This window comes from Nymphaea colorata, chromosome 3, assembly GCF_008831285.2.
Source record: "Nymphaea colorata isolate Beijing-Zhang1983 chromosome 3, ASM883128v2, whole genome shotgun sequence".
NCBI lineage: Eukaryota > Viridiplantae > Streptophyta > Magnoliopsida > Nymphaeales > Nymphaeaceae > Nymphaea > Nymphaea colorata.
In genome coordinates this window covers 25,632,131-25,652,879 of record NC_045140.1, presented here as the reverse complement: position 1 = coordinate 25,652,879, position 20,749 = coordinate 25,632,131, and the positions used below count along the sequence as shown (strand labels likewise).

General features: G+C 38.0%; 2 protein-coding genes across 3 annotated transcripts; one reads left to right on the top strand and one right to left on the bottom strand.

Moving 5' to 3' along the window:
• Positions 1-2,286: 2,286 nt before the first annotated feature.
• On the bottom strand, positions 2,287-11,172 carry LOC116251610 (uncharacterized). 2 transcript variants are annotated; one of them, XR_004171714.2, is made up of 8 exons: positions 10,855-11,172; positions 9,971-10,114; positions 7,112-7,210; positions 6,872-6,948; positions 6,038-6,146; positions 4,205-4,533; positions 3,472-3,660; positions 2,287-2,876 (listed from the first exon to the last, which is right to left on the bottom strand). XR_004171714.2 is itself a non-coding variant. In XM_031625977.2 (7 exons), the coding sequence occupies exons 1-7, from the start codon at positions 10,922-10,924 to the stop codon at positions 3,568-3,570; spliced, it is 921 nt and encodes a 306-aa protein (XP_031481837.1). In that variant the 5' UTR covers positions 10,925-11,171; the 3' UTR covers positions 3,235-3,567. The 2 variants fall into 2 exon arrangements, 1 of the variants encoding a protein (XP_031481837.1); XM_031625977.2 differs by lacking the exon at positions 2,287-2,876 and having other exon boundaries at positions 3,235-3,660; positions 10,855-11,171.
• A 628-nt stretch (positions 11,173-11,800) lies between these two features.
• On the top strand, positions 11,801-19,584 carry LOC116250076 (casein kinase II subunit alpha-like; the record flags this gene model as incomplete). The annotated part of the gene is made up of 10 exons (XM_050076803.1): positions 11,801-12,117; positions 12,533-12,662; positions 13,284-13,478; positions 15,123-15,280; positions 16,974-17,064; positions 17,142-17,207; positions 18,098-18,180; positions 18,858-18,921; positions 18,993-19,061; positions 19,137-19,584. Coding segments are annotated over 10 exons (1,230 nt in total), but the record flags the coding sequence as incomplete, so codon positions are not given.
• Positions 19,585-20,749: the final 1,165 nt, after the last annotated feature.

Genomic DNA, 20,749 nt, shown 5'->3' with positions numbered 1-20,749 from the left:
GTAAGGAAAGATTCTCCACTATTCAACGCAAAAACACAAAAAAAAAAAAGAGGATGAAAGCTGTGGGCACAACAGTGATTGATACACCTACCGCTCACCGCGCTGCATTTTTCTATGTGCTTCTAAGTAATCACACACAGAGGAGCATTAAAGAAAGATAGAGCACCAAACAAGTTAGATTTTAATATCCCAACAATGGTCAACCCATTTCTCTTTCACTGAGAACATCTTCAAATTTAAAGACACGAATATAAAAGCAAATATAAAACTTAGGTATCATTCATGCGATTGTACTGTATCGTCGCTTCACGCCTCGTAAACATGTTGAGAAACAGTTCAGAAATTTTTTCAAACCAAATAGTTAGATCTAAAATGTGATTCAAGTACTCGGATTGGAGATCTCCCTTATGTTTTGACAAATTTATAGACTCCAAAAACATCGAACAAAGCCAGCGTTGTCCTTCTATTTAATAAATGCATCCACTTGCTGTTGATTATCGTTCGTTCGAATCTGTTCGAACCTATAATCCTTTAAGTCTTTTAAGATGGGGACGTTCAATTTTTTGCCAAGTAACGCACGCGATTCACATCACCTCCATCATATTCAAACTCATGCATGCTCCTCGAGTGTCTCTTGATTTGTATCAGAAGCCATTTTGCAGGACCTTCTTTCTCTTTCTACATCCATGTATGTGCTTTAAGCAACGGATGGGCGCATCACAGGCCGGTGGATTGGTCCATTATTAAACATGGTTTTCATACGTGGAATCCTCCCAATCTACCAGTACCTTGGCCTGAAGTAGAAGATTCGCCACAGGAAACTGGCGGTGCCACCGATGAGCAAATCAAGCTTCTTTTTCTTACCGATGCAAAAGTTAATTCTTGAGTGTTTTTTTTCTCACGTAATTTTAAGGTGATTAAATGTTTATTTTGCATTTAGTGTCTGTTTTTTTCACCCAACTTTTCAAACAAGGTGAAAAATTTTCACCATCCGACTTCTTTCCTGTGATTTATCGAGAACAGCATCCACCTTTGAGCGCGGGTGGTAGGGGACCTTTATCAAAATGCAGGTGGGCATGCGTCTCGATCAACCAAGCCTTTGCCTGCTTCCTAATGGCAAATGGCGATGGTGATGAAAACAAGCGGCGATATCAACCCATGAAGAATAAATTCTATCTGTTTTTTTTTCTAAAAGGTAGAGAACCGTGTGGTCCATCGCCTTAAGAATGGAAAGCGACTAATCCTCCATACTTACGTCATAAGCATGTCCGATCGGCTTAGTCTAGCCATTCTGCAAGAACCAGGAGATATCTGCAGATTCTTTGAAAGCAAAGTCCACGCATCCTTTCTTCTTCAATGCATGAAGAAGTCGGGAAAGAGTTGCAGAGAGGTTGCCCTCCATAGTTAGGACCACTCTCATGAGGAAGAGAAAACAGACTACTTCCATAATGCCTTCGCCATCAAAGTTGGGGAATTTCCATAAATCGATCCCAAGTATCGGGAACTTGTCCTTCAACTGGACATGTTGAGTAGATAAACTAGCTGGTAGTTGGAAGAATTGTTGTCTGGGGGTACCAGTAAAAAATCATGGGCTTGAGTTATTGGGTAGCCCCATGGTAGAAGCTAAGGACCATACAAGCCCCCCTTTCCAAACACAAACCAATGTGCTCATTTGCAATAGACAAGTTTGAGATGGCATTTAAGTGTGAAAAGTTTATAGGGGCAATGTGGATGACACCTCAAAATCAGGTTTTGGAGTGTTTGGGTGCTAGTAAAACTGAGTTCGAGGAAAACTCAATTTTAACAACAACTAGTTTTGTCAAAAGGAGTGAAACTCAATTTTAACAACACCCCAAGTATGAATGGAGGCAGGGGTGAACATGGTTTGAGCAATTGCTCGTACTGACCAATAAAAATGCTTATTTTTTTTATATTGATATCTTAGACCAATTTTTTTCAGTTCATATTGGTGCCTCTTAAAAATTTAAAATATATAACCAATGAGCCTTAGACAGAATTTTTTGGTTTCATCACTGCCCCTGAGGTTATTTATATAAAAGAAAAACCTTGGTATGTGTCACTTAAAAACAAATATACCAAGTTCCCAAAACTCAATAAAAAAACATAGTTGCTGTCATTGAAACCATGGGATATGCACCATAAAGAAACATAGTTTCATGAAGCCAAGTTTTTATAAAATGAAGGTGTTCACCAATTGCCCCCTAAAGAAATATCCCATTGAAAACAAGGCTGCTGTCATTGAAACCATGGGATATCCACCATAAAAAATGCGTGGTTCTTATTTCTTAAACTTTGGTTTTGCAAATATCTAGACCATCGAAATTTTCTTATACCAAACTCCAGACAAGACTGGTGTGTGGCATAAAAGGCCATGATGTCAGCCTTGTAAAGAGAACATAACAAGGTTTCACATCCTCAAACACTGGAGGAGCAGATGAGTCCAAGGGCATCATTCGCCAGGCAGCTACCATCTTGGACCGTCTCCTTTCCGGCAGCTCCTTTTATCATATCTCACGACCACCATGGCAGGCCCCCACGTGTCTAACAGGTGAAGAAACTACGTTGGCGCAGAAAAGCAATTGGTGATGACCAAGACTTTGGATAGATACCCTTTTATCAGTCTCTGTCGTGCCCTTCTATTGGCGATATGGCACAGATGTTCCAGTTCCCTGCTAGAAAAGGAAGCTTGGAATCATCAGAATGAGAAATGAATGGGGTCTTCAGGAGGAAGCAGCACTTTGTTTCTTTCTTTTTCCCTTATTCAAGGGAATCTCTCACCATCATCGGACCCATTAATGGTTAAAAAACAACCTTGAGGTCCCCATTGCCCACCTAGGAGTGCAACCAATTTCAACCTGCAGCAGAAATATAAATTGGTGGCATTAAAATTGTAGCTTCATGACATTCACCAGGACCCATGATAGATTTGTTTTAGTTTAACCTGTAGCTTGTTAAAAAGGAATTGTAAGCGCGACTGAGTATGGAACTTGAAATGAACAGTATCTTACAGATCGAATTTATATGAACATCCAATTTCTGAAGATAAGTTCCCAAAAAGTCTATGTTAGTACTGGTCTCCCGCGTGGTAAGGGGAAACAAACAACCAGCAACCTGAGAATAGTTATACGTAGTTGGAGTCAAGTCCTACATTTCTTGCTCACAAACACGCGCGCGTGGTGACCACATATAGACGCATTTGTGACATGAACAATCTAGATATCAAGGTAGTCAGAAGTTTATTCTGCAGATTGAAGTTAATTTAAGCTCAAACAAGAAACGCTGAAAGGAGAAAATAGAAAAGGAATTAATACCCAATTGCTGAAATAAACATTTGGGTATCAACTGTTCTGTTGCTATGATTCCTGACCTGTTGTGACCATTTTTCTAACAAAATTTAATTGGCTAAGCATCGACCTAACTAGAATAAATTTGACAGGCACTATATAACACCTCTCTTCGCGCCATCAGTTTTTCCCTCTGGAGCAGCAACACAAAAATTTTCTTATGACGTCAATGCACGTAATAGGATCTGTTGTAAAAATCCAATCAATAATACACGGAGAGGGTGCGATGGTGCTGTAATGATTGACGTTGTACCCCCAAAGCCCAGAGCCAAAGGTCCAACTCTATACTGAGAACCTGATGAAAGAAACACGTTAAGTAGAAAAAAAATTAAGAATAACTGCAGTAGCATACTCAGGAAAGAAGCAATTAGCGAAGTAAAAACAGGTAAAAGACCAATTCTATGATCAGAACCAGATGGAGACATTGAACTAGAAAAAACTAAAAATAACTCTACCGTCATAATAAGGATGGACCATTATTCAAAAATTTCTTTCTCACTTCTCAGGAATAAATCAAAGCTTGCCTTCCTCAGAAAAACATCGGATATCCAAAAAGCTTCAAACATATAAAAACTAATAAAGAATATTTTGAAATTATAATTTCTTACCAATTTTCTTCACAAATTATCGATAAAATTCAACATTGTTATTAAAATGTTAATAATCCAAAAAAAAGTAACGTAGATTAAAAATGAAATTTCAAAATGATTATATGGACATTTTCGTTTTTCCCGTTTCAGTTTTTTTGGCATTTTTATTTCGATACTTTTGAAAATATTTCTGACAATGGTGACTTAGAAATAAAAGAAAAAAAGGAAAGCGAAAATCCTAGAACATACCCGCTGCCCAAGTTTCGCCTTGATTAAATCCTTCATCTTTTCAACAGCATAAATAGAGCAAGCGCGTATTTCGACTTCTGGTTCAGAACCTGCACTTATTTCAGAATTAGAGTCAATTGCTTTAGCCAAAGACAAGTCATAGTTCAGCACCCCATATTGACGAAGAATAGCCGGAACTATGTAGTCCGCAAATATCGTAAGAGAGCTGATATCACCAAATGCACCATATCCTTCCCCTTTAAATGCACCCCACAGGTCCGCCACAAATATTTGTGCCCTCTTGTAGAGGAAAACCTGGTGACCTTTGTATACCGAGTGATCTCTGAAGCCTATAATGGTAAAAGATTCAGAATAGCGGATCGAAAATTACAGTTTTGGAAGGAGAAACAGCTCAAACAAGTTGACATTGACAATATAGATGGAAAAAATGCATGTAAAATAACCATCTCAAGGAACAATTAAGAGGTTCAACTTAGGAACTAAAACAATTAGTTTACCAACTTGTTCACATATCTCTGGCAGAATGTCGTAGACTCCACTTCAGCAAAACTGACATCATAGTTGTTCATGCACGAGTAAAGAGCACGAAATGCCACTTACAGGCAAATGGTAAAAAAGCGTATTCAGGCCATCTAGATCAAGTTACAGAAAATGGAACACTGGATGGCCAAGACAGAAACGCATCGTATTCTTCATTTGAACATGATCTGTTAAAGATAACTATATAAGCATGAATGCTTAGTTGCCCCTCCACTCAAACCCAAATTTGATTTTTAACTGAAGAAAATGAGAAAAAGACTGAAAGTTAACACTTATCGGGAAATATACGTTCGATTTCAGCGAGACACAGGGGTTATGATACGAACAGGCAAAGGGGTTAAATTCAGTTTGACTTGCAGGCATTACTCGATCTAATTAAATTGTGTTCAAACTAGATGAAGACTTGGACGAGGAGATACCAGTGAGTGGGCTTGAGTAGCTTAACGCCTTAAACAAAACAATTGCCCAGATTTACAAGGCAGGCTATCATAGCCGGGTATCTGTCAGATCCAGAAGCTCTCACATTTGCATCCGCATCTTGAATGGTACAACCAATTACTTAGTTTTCATTTTCCTTGCACTACCAATCTTTTTTTAGACAAATACAGTGGTTTCCATTAGTAAGTACTCTGACAACTTACCGGCACAGGAATCCAAAACACAAGGCTGAAATCTAAACAAAAATTAACACCTGATGTTATAGGCTATCTGATAGAGAGGTTTAATGCTGCCGAGAGGGAAGAAATATGTTGCAATCAAAACTCAAAAGCATGGTGATCATGCATCCTAGGCAATGTAGTGGAACCGCACTTAACACCTCCACAGGGCAGGTGCCTGACCAGTTAGCAGTAAAGGACATAGACTTACATGTTACAACACATATAATATTAAGGATTTCAAGACCTTCTCAACAAGTTGCTTACGAAAGCCAGCATTCGAGCACCACTTAGCAGTTGTAGAACTATTGAGGAGTATTGTCTCCAATAGGTAGAAGTTACTTGGAATACAAAATCAAGGACCCTCGGATTATATCTAGTCATGCATATGCAATAATTTATGACCTCTTTAATAGCACTACAAATGCATGCTGAGGTTGAATATAAAAATAGAACGATTCAACCAATATCTCTGTGTATAATGAGACAAAGAAATGGACACACACCTGAAAAGGGCTGTGAAATAAGAACAAGGGTGAGTACAGGTTTTCCACTATGTTCAACAAGGTCAACTGCCTTGCTATGGATCTATATCTATATCTATACTACAAAATGAAACAACGAAATGGTAACACACCTGGGAAGTGGCGTGCAATAAGATCAACCAGGGTGACAGCAGATTTTCCACTACGTTCCACAAGGTTAACTGCCTTGCCATCAAAGCTTCTCTCCAATTCTAGCCCTACCTGCATTTAAAGGAATTAATGTTGATAGCCCTTCACACATGCAGTATGCAGATATCTAATATTAACAACTAAGTCTTGCATAATAAAGCAAAATTACTGACAAATCAGGGGCAATTCAATAGAATGCACTTTAGTTTCTGCTCTAAACCCAAAAGTAAAGAAAGTATGGGGTCAGACTGGATCTAGATTTAAAGCATTACCTATTCTAACCTAAATAGAAAAGGATTCAGCTGGAAATGCAGATAAATGAAATAAAATGCTCTTTTGGTTTGAGATCTAAAGTAAAGAATGTATAGGGGTCAGACTGGATGTAGAGCTAAAGCATTACTTATTCTAATGTAAACAGAATATGATGTAGCTGGAAATGCACATAACTGAGTAAGATATGACTAGCTAAAGCCATATGAATCTAAACCTATCTGAATCCAGATTCAATCTAACACTTCATCTAAGGAAGATGAACCTAGTGAAGATTCAGTCTAATAATTCAACTTCATGTAAGGAAGATGAACCTAGTGAAGATTCAGTCTAATAAGTCAGCATCACCTAAGGAAAATGGTGCCACAACAAAATGATGCAAATTGTTTACTCGATCAAACGAAGGAAAACAGAAAGATGGAAGTCTAAACAGCACATCTGCAGAAATTTTTCTCATATCCTGGAAATTGGAATGTGTATAATAAGAAAAAGAGATCTCCTTTTCTGGAATAAGTTTTGGGCTAAACCTCATGCAGCAGGCGGACACGTTCATCCTCCAAAGGAAGTGGGCGTGGCCATTTAAGTATCGCACGGAGCTCCTGACCTGAAAGTATACTTCATTTAATATTTCCACTGTCTTCTAACAAATACAAGATATGAGCTTATGTAAATCTGACAGTGAAGAGCATTGAAGAACAATTACATTTTACTAAACAAGAAAATCTGGATCCATATCATGCATAGTGTCCATGATGGAGTTTTCTTACCAGTATAACTTTGCAATCGGTCCGCATCAAAAGCAGATTTATCATTTTCAAGTGCACTTTTCAACCCTGAAGCTAAATGAGAGTAATCTAGTTCTTCATCTGTCATGCAAATGACGAAATGGTTATAAACCATGCAAGCAGAGGGGGCAGGATTCAGGCTACTACCTGCTTAAGTGTCAAAGGCAGAGTATCTACAGACAAAAGCACACGGAAAGAGCTGAGATGTAAACTTGAAAAAAGAGAAAAGAAAAAACGTCGAGGTGATATTGGTGTTCAAATAAGACATGCACCATAAGGTGATGGTGATACCAACCACTGCTGCAAAGCACCAGGAAGTTTAAAAATGGATTTATAAATGACAAGCACAGGAAGGAGGAAGCAGAAATGGTTATGAATTGTAGAAGGGAAAGCATGTGCAGACAAAAGACACATATTGTAGGAACTCAGATGAAAACTTATAATTTACAACATTGAGGTCAGATTGGCATTCAAACAAGATGCACACTGTATTATTGCAACATGATGGTGCTACCAAGTACCAACTAATGCTGCAAAGCACCATACAGCACATAAACCAGGAAGTTCAGAAATGGTGATAAATCACACAAGCACAGAAAGCAGAAACCAGTAATAAAATGCTGATCACTTAGACAAGTGTAGAAAGGCAGAGTAGATGCAAATAAAAGACACATGGTAAGAGCTTGGATGAAGGATAATAGAAATAACATAAAATGAAAATAAAAGAAATACAAAAGTAACAATACGAAAAGGTTCTATGTACAGGTATATATCAGATTACACACACACATATATATATTAGTTTATCAGTTATAAATCACACAAGCACAGAAAGCAGGAAGCAGAAATGGTTAGCTCTTGCGTAAGTGTAGAAATGAGAGCATATGAAGACAAAAGACACATATAGTAGGAACTCAGATGAAAATTATAATTTACAACATTGAGGTTATATTGGTGTTCAAATAAGACATGCACTCTATTATTGCAACATGATGTTGCTACCAACTAATGCTGAAAGTCACCATAGAGCACATAAATCAGAAAGTTTGGAAATGCTTATAAATCACACATGCATAGAAAGCATGAATCAGTGTTGAAATGGTTATCACTTGCATAAGTGTAGTAAGGCAGACTAGATGTAGACAAAAGACACATGCTGAGAAATCAGATGAAAACTTATCAACAAAAGTCAAGGCGACATTGGTGTTCAAACAAGACATGCAGCAAGTGATTGCAACATGATGGTGCTACCAAATAACAACCAAGGCTGCAAAGCATCATAGACCACACAAATCGGAAAGTTTAGGCTTTAGAGCTATCCTTTGATAGACTCCAAATGAAGCATGTACAAAATGCCGTGTCAGGAAAAAATAGCAGGAATCTTCCATCTTACAAACATTCTAGTTTATAATCTTTCAGATGATTGTGTTTGTGTAGACGGTAACTGAAAATTTTATAAGACGGAAGCTTCCTGCCATTTTTGTGTGGACTGGCAGCTATAAATTTTATATATTCATTCGCCCTTTGAGCTAGCGCTCCATAGTTACCATTATTTGTGTATTCTGCAGCCCAAGACCAGCCAAGGATGAAGACAGCTGTAGGTCACCACCTTAGAAACCTCAATCTATCTCCAATGACATCCTATAAAAGTGGCAGGAACCTTCATTCTTATAGATGTTCAAGTTTATAAGATGTGGATGATTCCTGCCAAATCTCGTACAATGGCATTTTTGACTCACCGTGTACCAAAAAGAAACTTGTTCTTTTCCAATTTATTCATTTGCATAAAAAGGATAATCAGGTTCCTAGAGAAAGAGTAACAACAATATTGAGAATAGGCAACCAAAAAGATTATACAGGGTTATTTCTCTTAAGACCATAATGTCCACTTGCTGATTTCAGTTTGACCATGGCTGCACACTGAAATCCCAGAGAGCTACAAGAATCTTGAAAAATGTTTTCCCTCTTAATAAAATGGGAACTTCTGTTGCAGACAATCCTATTTAATCATTTGTTCCCAATATAAAAGAAAAAAAATACCTGAATGAACCAAACTTGTTTATGTAATAGTTAATACATTAACATCATTCAAGCCATCAGATGTGCTTCGCATGTTTGCACCCTTCTATGCCACAGATAAGTTGTGGTTGTACCCAGTAAATTAAATTATCTAATGATTCTAAACAAAATGAAATCATCACTTTGGAGTACTTATGCAGTCTAAAATTTGGATAATTGAAAAAACAGCCAATGTCAGGTATGATGGAACAGCGTTGGCTTCTAAGGTTCACTATGAAAGCTTGCAAAGCCTGACATATATAGACAGAAAATAGCACACCCACGAAGGCATGAATCTAATTTCAATTGCTACTTTATACTTACACCCACAATAAGAAGAAGGAAAAAGTTGATTGTTGAGGTAACTTATTCAATATCAAAAATTGATGAATGGGTAATACATCATGATAAAAGTGTGTGAATGACAAATAAACGTTTGAGCACATGCTAACAAACAAAAAAATCAAACAGAAGACAAATTACAATGCAGTTTCCAAGTAAAACACATTAAGATTTTAAGCATCCAATTTCCCGATAAATGAGGCAGTGACAATTGCAATGACATGATCCGTATCATACTTCTGAAAACAATTCACCAATGCATCATGGTCTGGTCAGTCAAATGCTACTGAACACCCTAGGAAGAGCCATTTCTCAAAAGATGAAACATAACCCATAAAAAAAAAAACTACATAATTAATATGGCAAATAAAGGAAATTTTAATTTAGTAAAACTTAACAAGGAAAAGAGATGAAAAAAGCGTATCACAAAGTAAAGGATACCTGGCCAAAAACAAAAGTTGAGAGCGTCCAACACAAGAAGATATTGAACAGTAAGTGGCCCATTATCAAAATAATGAATCCCTTCGAAATCCCAATTAACTTGTGGAAGTGAGCCTTCTAATTTATCTACTAGTTTCTCGAGTGCTGCACAAGGAAACAAGGAAATACTGTAAGAACCTTGACAAGGAAACTAAAAAATCAATCGCATGTGTAAGCGATTTTTACGAAGTGATTGTCTCCCAAAATGCCATAGGTGAGAATAAACAATGTGCGTGCACCAATAAACCAAAGGCAGAAGAGAAAAGAGAAGTACAAAACCAGGTGCATTTCTTGAAGCTTTGGCAAGAGGAAAGGGCGTATATCTGGATAACCCAAGCCAATGGACGCGACTAGATGAGCAATCTTGTGAATTATCCTCCACTCTTCCATACCCCCCCTTCCTCCGCCTGACGGAATCGAGGGAAACCAAAACTCAATGTGATACTCGCAGGAACTAGTTAACTTTAATAATCTAACCAGACAGTCATGAACAAGGCTTCAATTGCCCAGCCATCCCAAAGCATAACTACTAAATCCCTGTTATTCGCTTCAATCAAGACAGTTCACACTAAAGTTCCCATACAGAATTACATTCGTCAACAACTAATCCTCCACACCGAAAGAACCCGAACCTCCAACAGCTACAATCACCACGCACCTCAAGACACTAAAACCACACAAGGACCCCCCTCGCATTCCACCCATCACTACCACAAACCCAAAATGGGAAGTCTCTCTCCATCAAACCTAAGCAGAGAACCGCTGGATCTTCCAACCAACATGGAAAGAAAAGGATCAAAGGAAAGAAAAAGAAAATGGCCAAAAAAATGGAGGAGAAAACATACCTGAAGAGTCAACCGTCACATGTGTAGAACGCGCAGCGACCCAAGCAGCCGACTTCTTCACCTGTTCCATAGCGGACGGGGGAGAGCCGCAGAGACAAGAGGAGAGAGAGAGAAACCCTAACCAATCGAGAGGATTCAGGCGGCCAATGAGGTCAAGAGGAACGGGAGGACGAGGGCGGAAGGGCAGCGTTTTAAACGTTGGTATAGAACGTAACGGTTCTCGGAAGTTTCCCGCTTAAAGTGGGGCCGCTCAAACTGCGATTGCCAATGCCATTGCCCAATCCCCATGGGCGACTCCTCCCCGGACAGACGGGGGATTGTGGATGTTCCCTCCAGCCTTTCCATTTCGGCCATACCTTCCCCAATAATAACAAACGTACCACGCCGACGATTGGTGAGCCACCATTAATTACGCCTTTAAAAAAGAAAATAAGTTTTACTAAGTAAATAAATGTTTTGCCTGTTAAACATCTGCCCGTAGATAATATGTGCATAGAATAAGAATATTTTTCTTAACATTTTCGGTAATGATAGATATGGGCTCGAGAACTGCCCTTTACTTAAAAAAAAATGAATATATGTATAAAATTATATATATTTAAAAAGTAAAAAAAAAAAATTATTGGGCTCAAACTCTAGAGCCCGCCCTAGGAGTAGGACTGGATTTTCATGCCTCTTTTCCCTTTTAGTCCGCTTTTTGTTTAGAAAGACAAATTATGTCAGTCCGACAAATAAGAAAACAATTGCTTCAACCTGAGTTCGGATCCGGGTCCTGCTTCCGAACCACTCGAACAGGAGGGACACCGGTAGGTGCCGACGATCGATCCGCTTTGACGCCAGAAGGGAAGCAGATGGAGGGCGGCAACGAGTGCGGGCGGCGGGAGGCGGAAGGGGCCTGATTGTGGCGGTTCGGCACCCGGCTCTCACGGCGACCCGCGTTATTTGATGGCTGAGAGGCCCCTCGGCCTCATCCTCCGCCGCCTCGCTCGTCCCTCCCTCACCCTCATCCTCGCCGCCGCCGCTGCCACAGCAGCAGCCCTCGCTCGCTTTCCGCCCCTCGCCGGGTGATCTGCTCTCAAGCCCGGCTTGTCCTCCACCAGCTTGCGCACCTCCTAGGCTATCCCCGCCGGAAAACCTGGCGCAGAAGATCGGGAAAGCCGTCCGGAGGCCCGGCGCCACCTCCAAAGCCAGGGTTCACGCTGACGTTAACGTCGTTCGCCCGAAGGAGTACTGGGACTACGAGAACCTTACCGTCCAGTGGGGGTGACTCTCTCTCTCTCTATCTGTTTCTTTCCTTCTTTTTTTCAGCGATTTCGCGCTCTTTTTAATCGGATTATCAGCAGATCATCAATTGGTGGAGAAAGTGGGCTCAAATAGTTTCAATATAGGGTTTCTTGGCGTGCTTTTGGAGGATTCTGGTTATGGCGTTCCTGTTTTACTTGTTTTGGTAGTTGGCTCCCTGGTCATGTAAAATTTGTGTTTATTGATTTTTTTTTTTTTGTTGGTATTGAAACATGTCCAACACGAGATTTTATGGGGACAATTGAGAATATCTGTTTGGTTTTTTTCACGTATATGTGTTTTCTTTAATATTTTTTATTTGCAGTGAGGATGAATCGACGATAACAAGGTTCTTTTGTTATTTTAATTCAATTGAGCATGGACTTGTTTAATGCAGAGATCAGGATGAGTACGAGGTGGTGCGGAAGGTAGGAAGAGGTAAATACAGCGAGGTTTTCGAAGGTGTTCGTTGTAGGAACAATGAGCGGTGCGTCATTAAAATTCTTAAGCCTGTGAAGAAAAAAAAGGTAATAACTGACGTTTCTCTGCGGGTTTGTTGCGTAGTTTCAAGAAAGATTGCCGTCTTGTTTGTAATTTTTGTCACTAACGGGATTTGCTGATGAAGTTACATCGCTTGGGCTTCATTGACTCTGTTGGCTGAACTATATCCTTATGTATTTTAATCGTAACGCAAGGTCCTTAAGGTTATATACGTATTGAAATTTATGGTTATTTAATTGCTTGGATTCTTTTACCTTCAAAATATGGGTGCATCGCATGGCATAGTTCATTAACTGAATTAGCTTCCAAATGACTTGGGATCGTTTTGTATCTTTTCTTTGCTTAATGCACGTCTGCCTTCTTTATCTGTGTGAAACCCGAGTGCAGCATGTGTATGAAATGTTTATGGTCATGAGTGAATCTTTTATTGAAGGAGCATAATTGGGATAGGTTTACCTTGCAAAAGATAGATTTACCTTGCAAAGACTTGGATTTAATCGGCTAGAATTTAACCATCTTCCTTCTTGAATGGCCATTCTGTGTTGTGTTTCCTTCATCTGTGTCTACCGTAAAGCATGTTAAATACTCTTGTAGTTGTCATTTATTAACTGTTTTCTCATGTTTATCTGATTAATTTGTGGATGTAGATAAAGAGGGAGATAAAGATCTTACAGAACCTGTGTGGTGGGCCAAACATCGTGAAATTGCTTGATATTGTTAGAGACCAGCAGTCGAAGACTCCCAGTCTAATATTTGAACATGTTAACAACACTGACTTTAAAGTTCTTTATCCAACATTGTCCGATGTTGATATTCGATATTACATTTATGAGCTGTTGAAGGTGAGTCTGTTCCCCTCAGAGTAAACTTCTCCTGTCATCAGGAAAGCATTTATTGAGAATTGATTTTTGTTCGTATATTTCACATGTTCTGTCAAGTAGGTGGTGCTGTCTATCATTCTAGCCATGTGCCACTACGTGCTTATGAATGCTTTGATAGTTCTCAGACTATAGAAGCTCATCACAAAATAAGATATTTGAATTCATTGATTTTTTTGGGTATGCTACACGATGAATTATATGAAAGTATTATCATGCAACGATGGAACCATTTTTTCAACTGTTATGTCCTTTCTTTTTCTGTTTTGTTTTCCATGCTTTAACTTACACATTCCTTTCTTTTCCAACTTCCACAGTAACTATTATGGATGTATCATTTGTGTTTGTTTTCTCATCTTCTTTATGTACAATTCGTGTTTGTTTGTTCTTCTTCTTTCTTTTTGAAAGTGAGGAGAAAACCAGCAGTTGAACAAGTAGTTTCTTAAACCATAGATTCATGAGAATATTTGTGACCAATGTCATGTAAAAACCATCAAGAAGTAAGTGATTAAATAACCAATTTTTGGGTTATGCAAAACAAATGAACTTAATAGGTTTATAGAAAGTGAAGGAAGTGTGAAGACTTCAAATTGCATTTCTATGAAAGACAAAGAAACATATGGTTGGGAGCTGGTTTGGGGATTTTTTTTGGGTCTTTATGTTATCCAAATCTGGTCTATTTACATCCCTATTTGTCACAGTGCTTTTCCTTTGTAGTAGATATTACAGGCATCTTTTACTTGTAAGCAGTGTTGTATCGTGCAATGTGTCATGTGACATATCTATGAAGTATGAAGGAAAATTATACACCCCCTAGTTTCGAGGGTGTAACTATACCATATCAGGGTTAAATTACAATACACCCCCGTATCATATGTTTCGGTATGTTACAGAGTGTAACTTGCATTACACCTTTAAAACACAAGAGTGTAAAAAAGGTTGTTCTTTGGATTTGAAGTTACATAAATTTCTTGAGAAGTTAATATGAATATTATGTTTAAATTTAAATGAAAAACACTCGTACACATTTAAAGTAGAAAAGAAAAAGGCTGATTTCATGCAATTAAAATAGAGCTTTCATGGTTTTTCTTATAACTGTGTATTTCTGTTCTAAAAATAAAAAATAAAATTCAAATTTTGCAACGATAAATTGCTTAAATACTTCAAGAAGTAAGCCATAGATAATGAAGACTTGGTTATTTTGATACCCGTTTAAGTATTTAGAGTAATGTAAGTGGTTGATTTTGATTATGTCTATTGAAAGCGTGTTTATATGTTGTGGTGAACATATTTTTTTTTATGCATATGCAATTCCTTTTTTCATTGAATGTTTTTTCCCTAATATTTTCTTATCATTTTGTATTTTTTATGATTCTTTAATTTTTTATTTTTAGTAAAAAATTAAGTTTATGATTTTTACGTTATGGTACATTGCATTATGTATCTAACTTTGAACCCAACTGATATAAGATTACATTACGCACTTTACAACATGGCTTGTAATTTCTACATTGAAAAAAATATGTTGTTGATGATTTCTCATCCCAAGAGGGCACCAATTTCTGCTTAGAAGATTGTCATTTGGAATTATTGGTGATCTCCATGTAGGCGCTAGACTACTGTCATGCACAAGGCATCATGCATCGAGACGTGAAACCACATAATGTCATGATTGACCATCAGCAGCGGAAGCTTCGGCTAATTGATTGGGGTCTTGCTGAGTTTTATCATCCAGGAAAAGAATACAATGTTCGAGTTGCTTCAAGGTGGTGACACTTTTTATTGCTTGTTTGGAAATGTTTTTTTACTTTCATCTTCAGTCCATTCTCTGCTTTTTACTATATCGGTTATTCTTTTTCAATGCAAGGTTCTCCATGCTTTTGCTGCTTCAAAAATGCTTTGTTATTTAAATGTGCATTTTTATTTAAATGATTTCAAATCAATGGTTATGAGCAATGTTATAAAAGACATAGCGTATCGCGTACCAGTCAGGAGCCGTATTGTAACATATGGCAAATGTAGCGTAGCGTATTGTAAAATTATTTTTTTTAATTGAAAAAATATTAAAACATCAGAAAAAATAAAGAAAAATAATTAAAAATCCGAAAAAATAAACAAAAAATCAGAAATCAAGAAAAATGTTTTCAAATATCAAAAAGATCATCATACATAAGGAACATTCATGTGTATCGACAACACATTTAAAAATAAGAAATCAGAGATTCAAAATAACATAATAAGCATCCATCACAATTTTAAACTTGAAAATTTTTTAGAATCTTAGGACTTAGAGTCTTAGGACTTGGAGTCGTAGGACTTCGATTACATCACAATTTCATAAGTTCAAAACATATAGTTATCATCTTTCATGATTCAACGATAATATCTCCCCAAATCGATGAATCGTCGGTTATTTTTTGGTGAAAATGAGCAAAATCTCTCTCTCCCACGTCTCTTGGAGTCTTTAAAAATTAAAGAATTTTGTGTTTTTTCCCATATCGTACGATACGGTGGTGTATCGCTCGTATCGTATGATACAGTGCCTGTATCATACGATATGGGCGCTACACTTACGATACACGAGTGTATCGTGTATCGTAAGCGTATTGTATAATATATGTTTTTTTAGACCTATACGATCCATATCGTACGATACGAATAACATTGGTTATGAGTAAAACTTGCCTAGTTCATTTACCTTCTGAAACCAAACATTGTGAGGGAAAACCAGTGCTATAGGAAGCAATTGTATTCCTACATGTCGGACTGTTTTCTTTTATCCTTAAAATTGTTCTGTCTTCTTGAATCTTGACTTTCTTTATTTTCTTTTGAATCCAGTACTCGGCTATCTTTTCCAACCTTCCTTCTTGAAAAAGGGAAAACTTATGTTTTGCTTTCCTCTTCCAACTAAGTTTGTGGAATTTAGGGTACGAGTGTTTCATTTTCCTTATGTGCCATTGAAGAGGGTCACGTTTTATAATTGACATGATCATATTTCATTAGGATACTGTTATGAAGTTGCAGTGGCTACAGTTATTACAATATGGAACTGCCTGATTATTTTGGGTCTGGGCACATGACTTACATTGGACACATAGTTTTATGTGCTTATATGACATTGTAAATGCATAGTAAATATACGCCACATAAAATTTGGCGCTTTTGCAATGTTATTGCTGCTGTTTTGTTACAGTGCCATGTTAATCCACATATGGATGTAGAACCAGATACAGCAGTATGTGGATCCTATCCTGCACGCAAACATCTTGGTCTTAGCTGGATGCTGTCAGGATTGACTGAGTATTGTTTTGGGCCAAGTTAGTGTGTAAACAAAAAAAATCAACTGATAGAGTTTTTTTTTTGGAAAGTTTGTGCTTATTTACTTTTATTTTGTTCATTTTCTTGATGCTTTGATGTTCTTATTAAGTTTTTTGAAATGCCATTGACATAACGATCCAGATACTATAAAGGCCCTGAACTTCTCGTAGATTTGCAAGATTACGATTATTCCTTGGATATGTGGAGCCTTGGTTGTATGTTTGCTGGGATGGTAAGAAATCAAGATAGTCTTGCTGATTGTACGTGGTCGTCGCTTTTGCTTATCATCTAAACATGATTCATTTGTAGATATTTCAAAAGGATCCTTTCTTCTATGGTCATGATAATTACGATCAGCTGGTTAAAATAGCCAGAGTGAGTATTATACTTTCTACAGTACTTATGTTACTTTGATGTAGTTTTTCTTAGAACTGGTATATTGCTCCCTGCAAACTTTTTCTTAATTAGATTGGTTAGATAACTGGTTCCTGTTTCCACCGCTATGACTAAATGAGCTTTTGTTGTAATGCCAAACGTACATAGATTGCCAAAATTCCAATCCTTTACAATGCACATTAAGTTGATACTATGACCATAGTCATGAACTATGGCACATTAAGTTATGATAGGTGAACATACGTGCTGATGAACACACTTCATGGATCATATTCATGCATTTGCTTTAGCAGAAAGTGTGAAATCTTTCACTCTACCTCGTTAGCTGCATGTTATTAGGGACAACATGGGGGACATCTTATGACTCCTGATGAGATTTATTACATGGTATGGTGGTGGCACATAGGAGTCCTTAGCCTTTGAATCAAATTTCTTTTTATTTGGTCCTTTCCGATAAAATTTCCCTTATCATCTTCTTATCCATAGATTGATTTAGCCTTGTTGATGTCTGCCAATTTCTGGGTGGTGTCGAGAACTCAAGCGCCCAAGGCATTCATAGTGGTCTTTCAGAAGTTGGCACACACTTGTAAGTTACACAATCATATGTGATTTTTTGCCCCATTCAACATGCTCCATCTTGTTGGACAGAGAAAGTGATGGTGCTGGAATTGCAAAGTTGATTGTTGTATCCTTTGTGGCTTTTCTGGTTTTTTACATCCTTTGACCTACCTGGAACATCTTTTAGCGATATCCTTGCAAAAAATTGTACACTGTCTTGATACTTTTCCCATGAAAGTCTTAAATCTATATGAATGAAGGGAATCGGTGCATCTGTTCATGTAGTAATTTGTTTCTTCTATCCTTTTCAGGTTCTTGGAACAGATGAGTTAAATGCTTATCTTAGCAAGTACCGCTTGGAACTTGACCCCCACTTTGAGGCACTCATTGGAAGGTTTGTAGAGTTTGTGCTCAACACATTTATCATTATAGAGAAAATAGGTTTTCTAATGATTGGTTTTGATGGGATTTTCAATTTCAATCCCATATGATTAAGGGTATCTAGATATGAATTCTGAACGGGAGCTACAATGTATACTAAGATCTTGCTCATATTTATCTGTGGGAGCTACAATGTCTACTAAAATCTTGCTCATATTTATCTGATCAGACATTCAGGTTGTGGTTTTGTATATTTATTGCCTTTGCAGCATTTGAATCAAGGTAAAACCAGATGCCCTAGGCGGGTGAAATGCAGGTTAACCCTTTCCCATTATGATAGGATCCAGAATTGGAATCAAGCTATAGATTAAATCTTGTTTGGATTTCACATTTAGATATGAAGCAACCAAGGTATGGCCTGTGCTATGATCTGTGATCGTCAATGCATGAAATAAGCTACTGTTGCTCATATTGTGTATCCTAGTTGAGAATGGCTGGTTGAGAATGTAAATAATTTGAGGCAGCTAAGGGATTGCTGTTGGAGTTATATGAGTTGATCACCGGTTGTAAAATCTAGTTTTCGGAATTGGTATTTCCTGACTGGCGCTTGCTGAAGTTTTTGGTGCTGGTCCACTATACATGATTATGCAAGTTCTTATCACGCTGTATCATTTGAAATTTTTGCTGCAGGCATGCAAGGAAGCCATGGACAAAATTTATCAACCCTGCTAATCAACATTTGGCTGTTCCTGAGGTGAAGCTTTTGTTACTTTGATATGCACTCACCTTTTCCGTTTTGCTGTTTTTGACCTTTGGGTGGTTTAGGCTATAGATTTTATGGACAAGTTGCTACGATATGATCACCAGGAACGGCCAACGGCGAGAGAAGCAATGGTATGGATCTATTCCTTATTAGCTTTTTCTCCTATTTTTGGTTCATTGCCTTATGGTCCTGTGTACTTTTTGTAGGCTCATCCTTATTTTAATCCAGTCCGAAATGCGGAAGCCAGCAGAACTTGCAGCTAATAGGTACAAATGGTGAAAGCCTGTAGGTACCGCTGGAGGAACAAGATTTCTCTCCTCCCCCACCCCCTCTCTCTCCTTTTTCTTCCCTGAGATTGCCTTTGCGTATTCGTCCTTCAAAAGAGGGCTGTAGTCCTGGATATTCCAATTTTATCTATGTTTCTACCATTGATCCTGAATATGCCAATTTCATCTTATCCATACCAATCAGTATTCCCCCTACTCTTGGTTTCGCTCACTTGTTAACTCATTTTGTACGTCTCTTGATTGTTTCTTGTATTAATATCAGTATCATACTGGGGCCGGTGCGTCTGCAATTATTACGGTCAAATCTGTGATGGAAAACTTATGAACAGTCTTCGGAGAATCGTGCGAGATTGAATTTGCCTTTGCAGCTACTTGATTACCACTGGATGTGTTATTTGACTTTAAATAATAAAAATGTCAACAGAAAAGACTAATATATAGTCGAGCACTCGAGTGAACTGCTCTACTGACTAGCTTCGTGGAGGCAACGGTGTCCATTCTCATGGTGTGGATCTTTCTCGCCTGTTACTGTGACTTCTGCTGCTAAAGTCTTAACGCAACTGCATTTCTGAGTGTTCCAAGTTTGTTTAAAGTCGACTTTTTTAGCATTAGACTCCTGAGAGAGAATATGACGGGGTGGGGATCATTGATCTTTTGTCGCTGCCGTGACCAAGAGAGCGTGCGTATGACAGTCTTCAACCCTAGTTTTGTATGTTTCTTTACGAAATGTGCATCTTTAAACGTGGTTCAAGCCCTTTGAACCTAGATCAAATTTTCTTTTAGAAGCAGGCATCTTGTTCAAGTTTGTTTTCAAGTGAGATTTTATCTTTTAGGTTTGCAGGTCCCTTTAGGCGTTATTGGTTGTCTGGATAAGTATATGATAAGATGAAAGGTTTGCACCGTGCAATATCCATTCATACATCATAACAAAATCCCAAACAGTTTCTCTAGGTTTAACGTAGCTCTAATAGGGTTTTTTTTCTGGATTTTCAGAGAGACAAGGACTCTTGAACTTGGATTTGAGCACCTGAAAACGTTACCTGGCCAGTCAAACAATTTGTTTTTAAATGGTCGATGATAGTGTTAACGTCCTTATTTATGCAAAGAAGAAGTCTGTTTCTGGAATTTCAATCAGTTACTCAAATTCGCTTGCTCATGACCAAAACTTCCCAGTTCGATGCAATGGGAAGTTTTGGTCATGAGCAACTGAATTTGAGTAACTGGTCGAAGACGTGTTGTCTTAAGACCTTCTCCCGTCTTTTGCGCGTGAGCATCTCATGAGAATTTGCATACAGAAGGTTTTCTTTCTCACTTCCTTACATTCCCTAAGGTGACCTTGGACGGTGGAGGAGAACGTCAAAGATGCCCTAGACCTTCTCGTCCCCCATTTCCGCCTTATTATCATGAGTGCCACAAAATTTTTGGGAAAAAATGCAGACTATTAGCCTTATTATCATGAGTGCCACAAAATTTTTGGGAAAAAATGCAGACTATTAAAGAGAACAGGTGAAAATGTTGTGCTTGAATGGTGA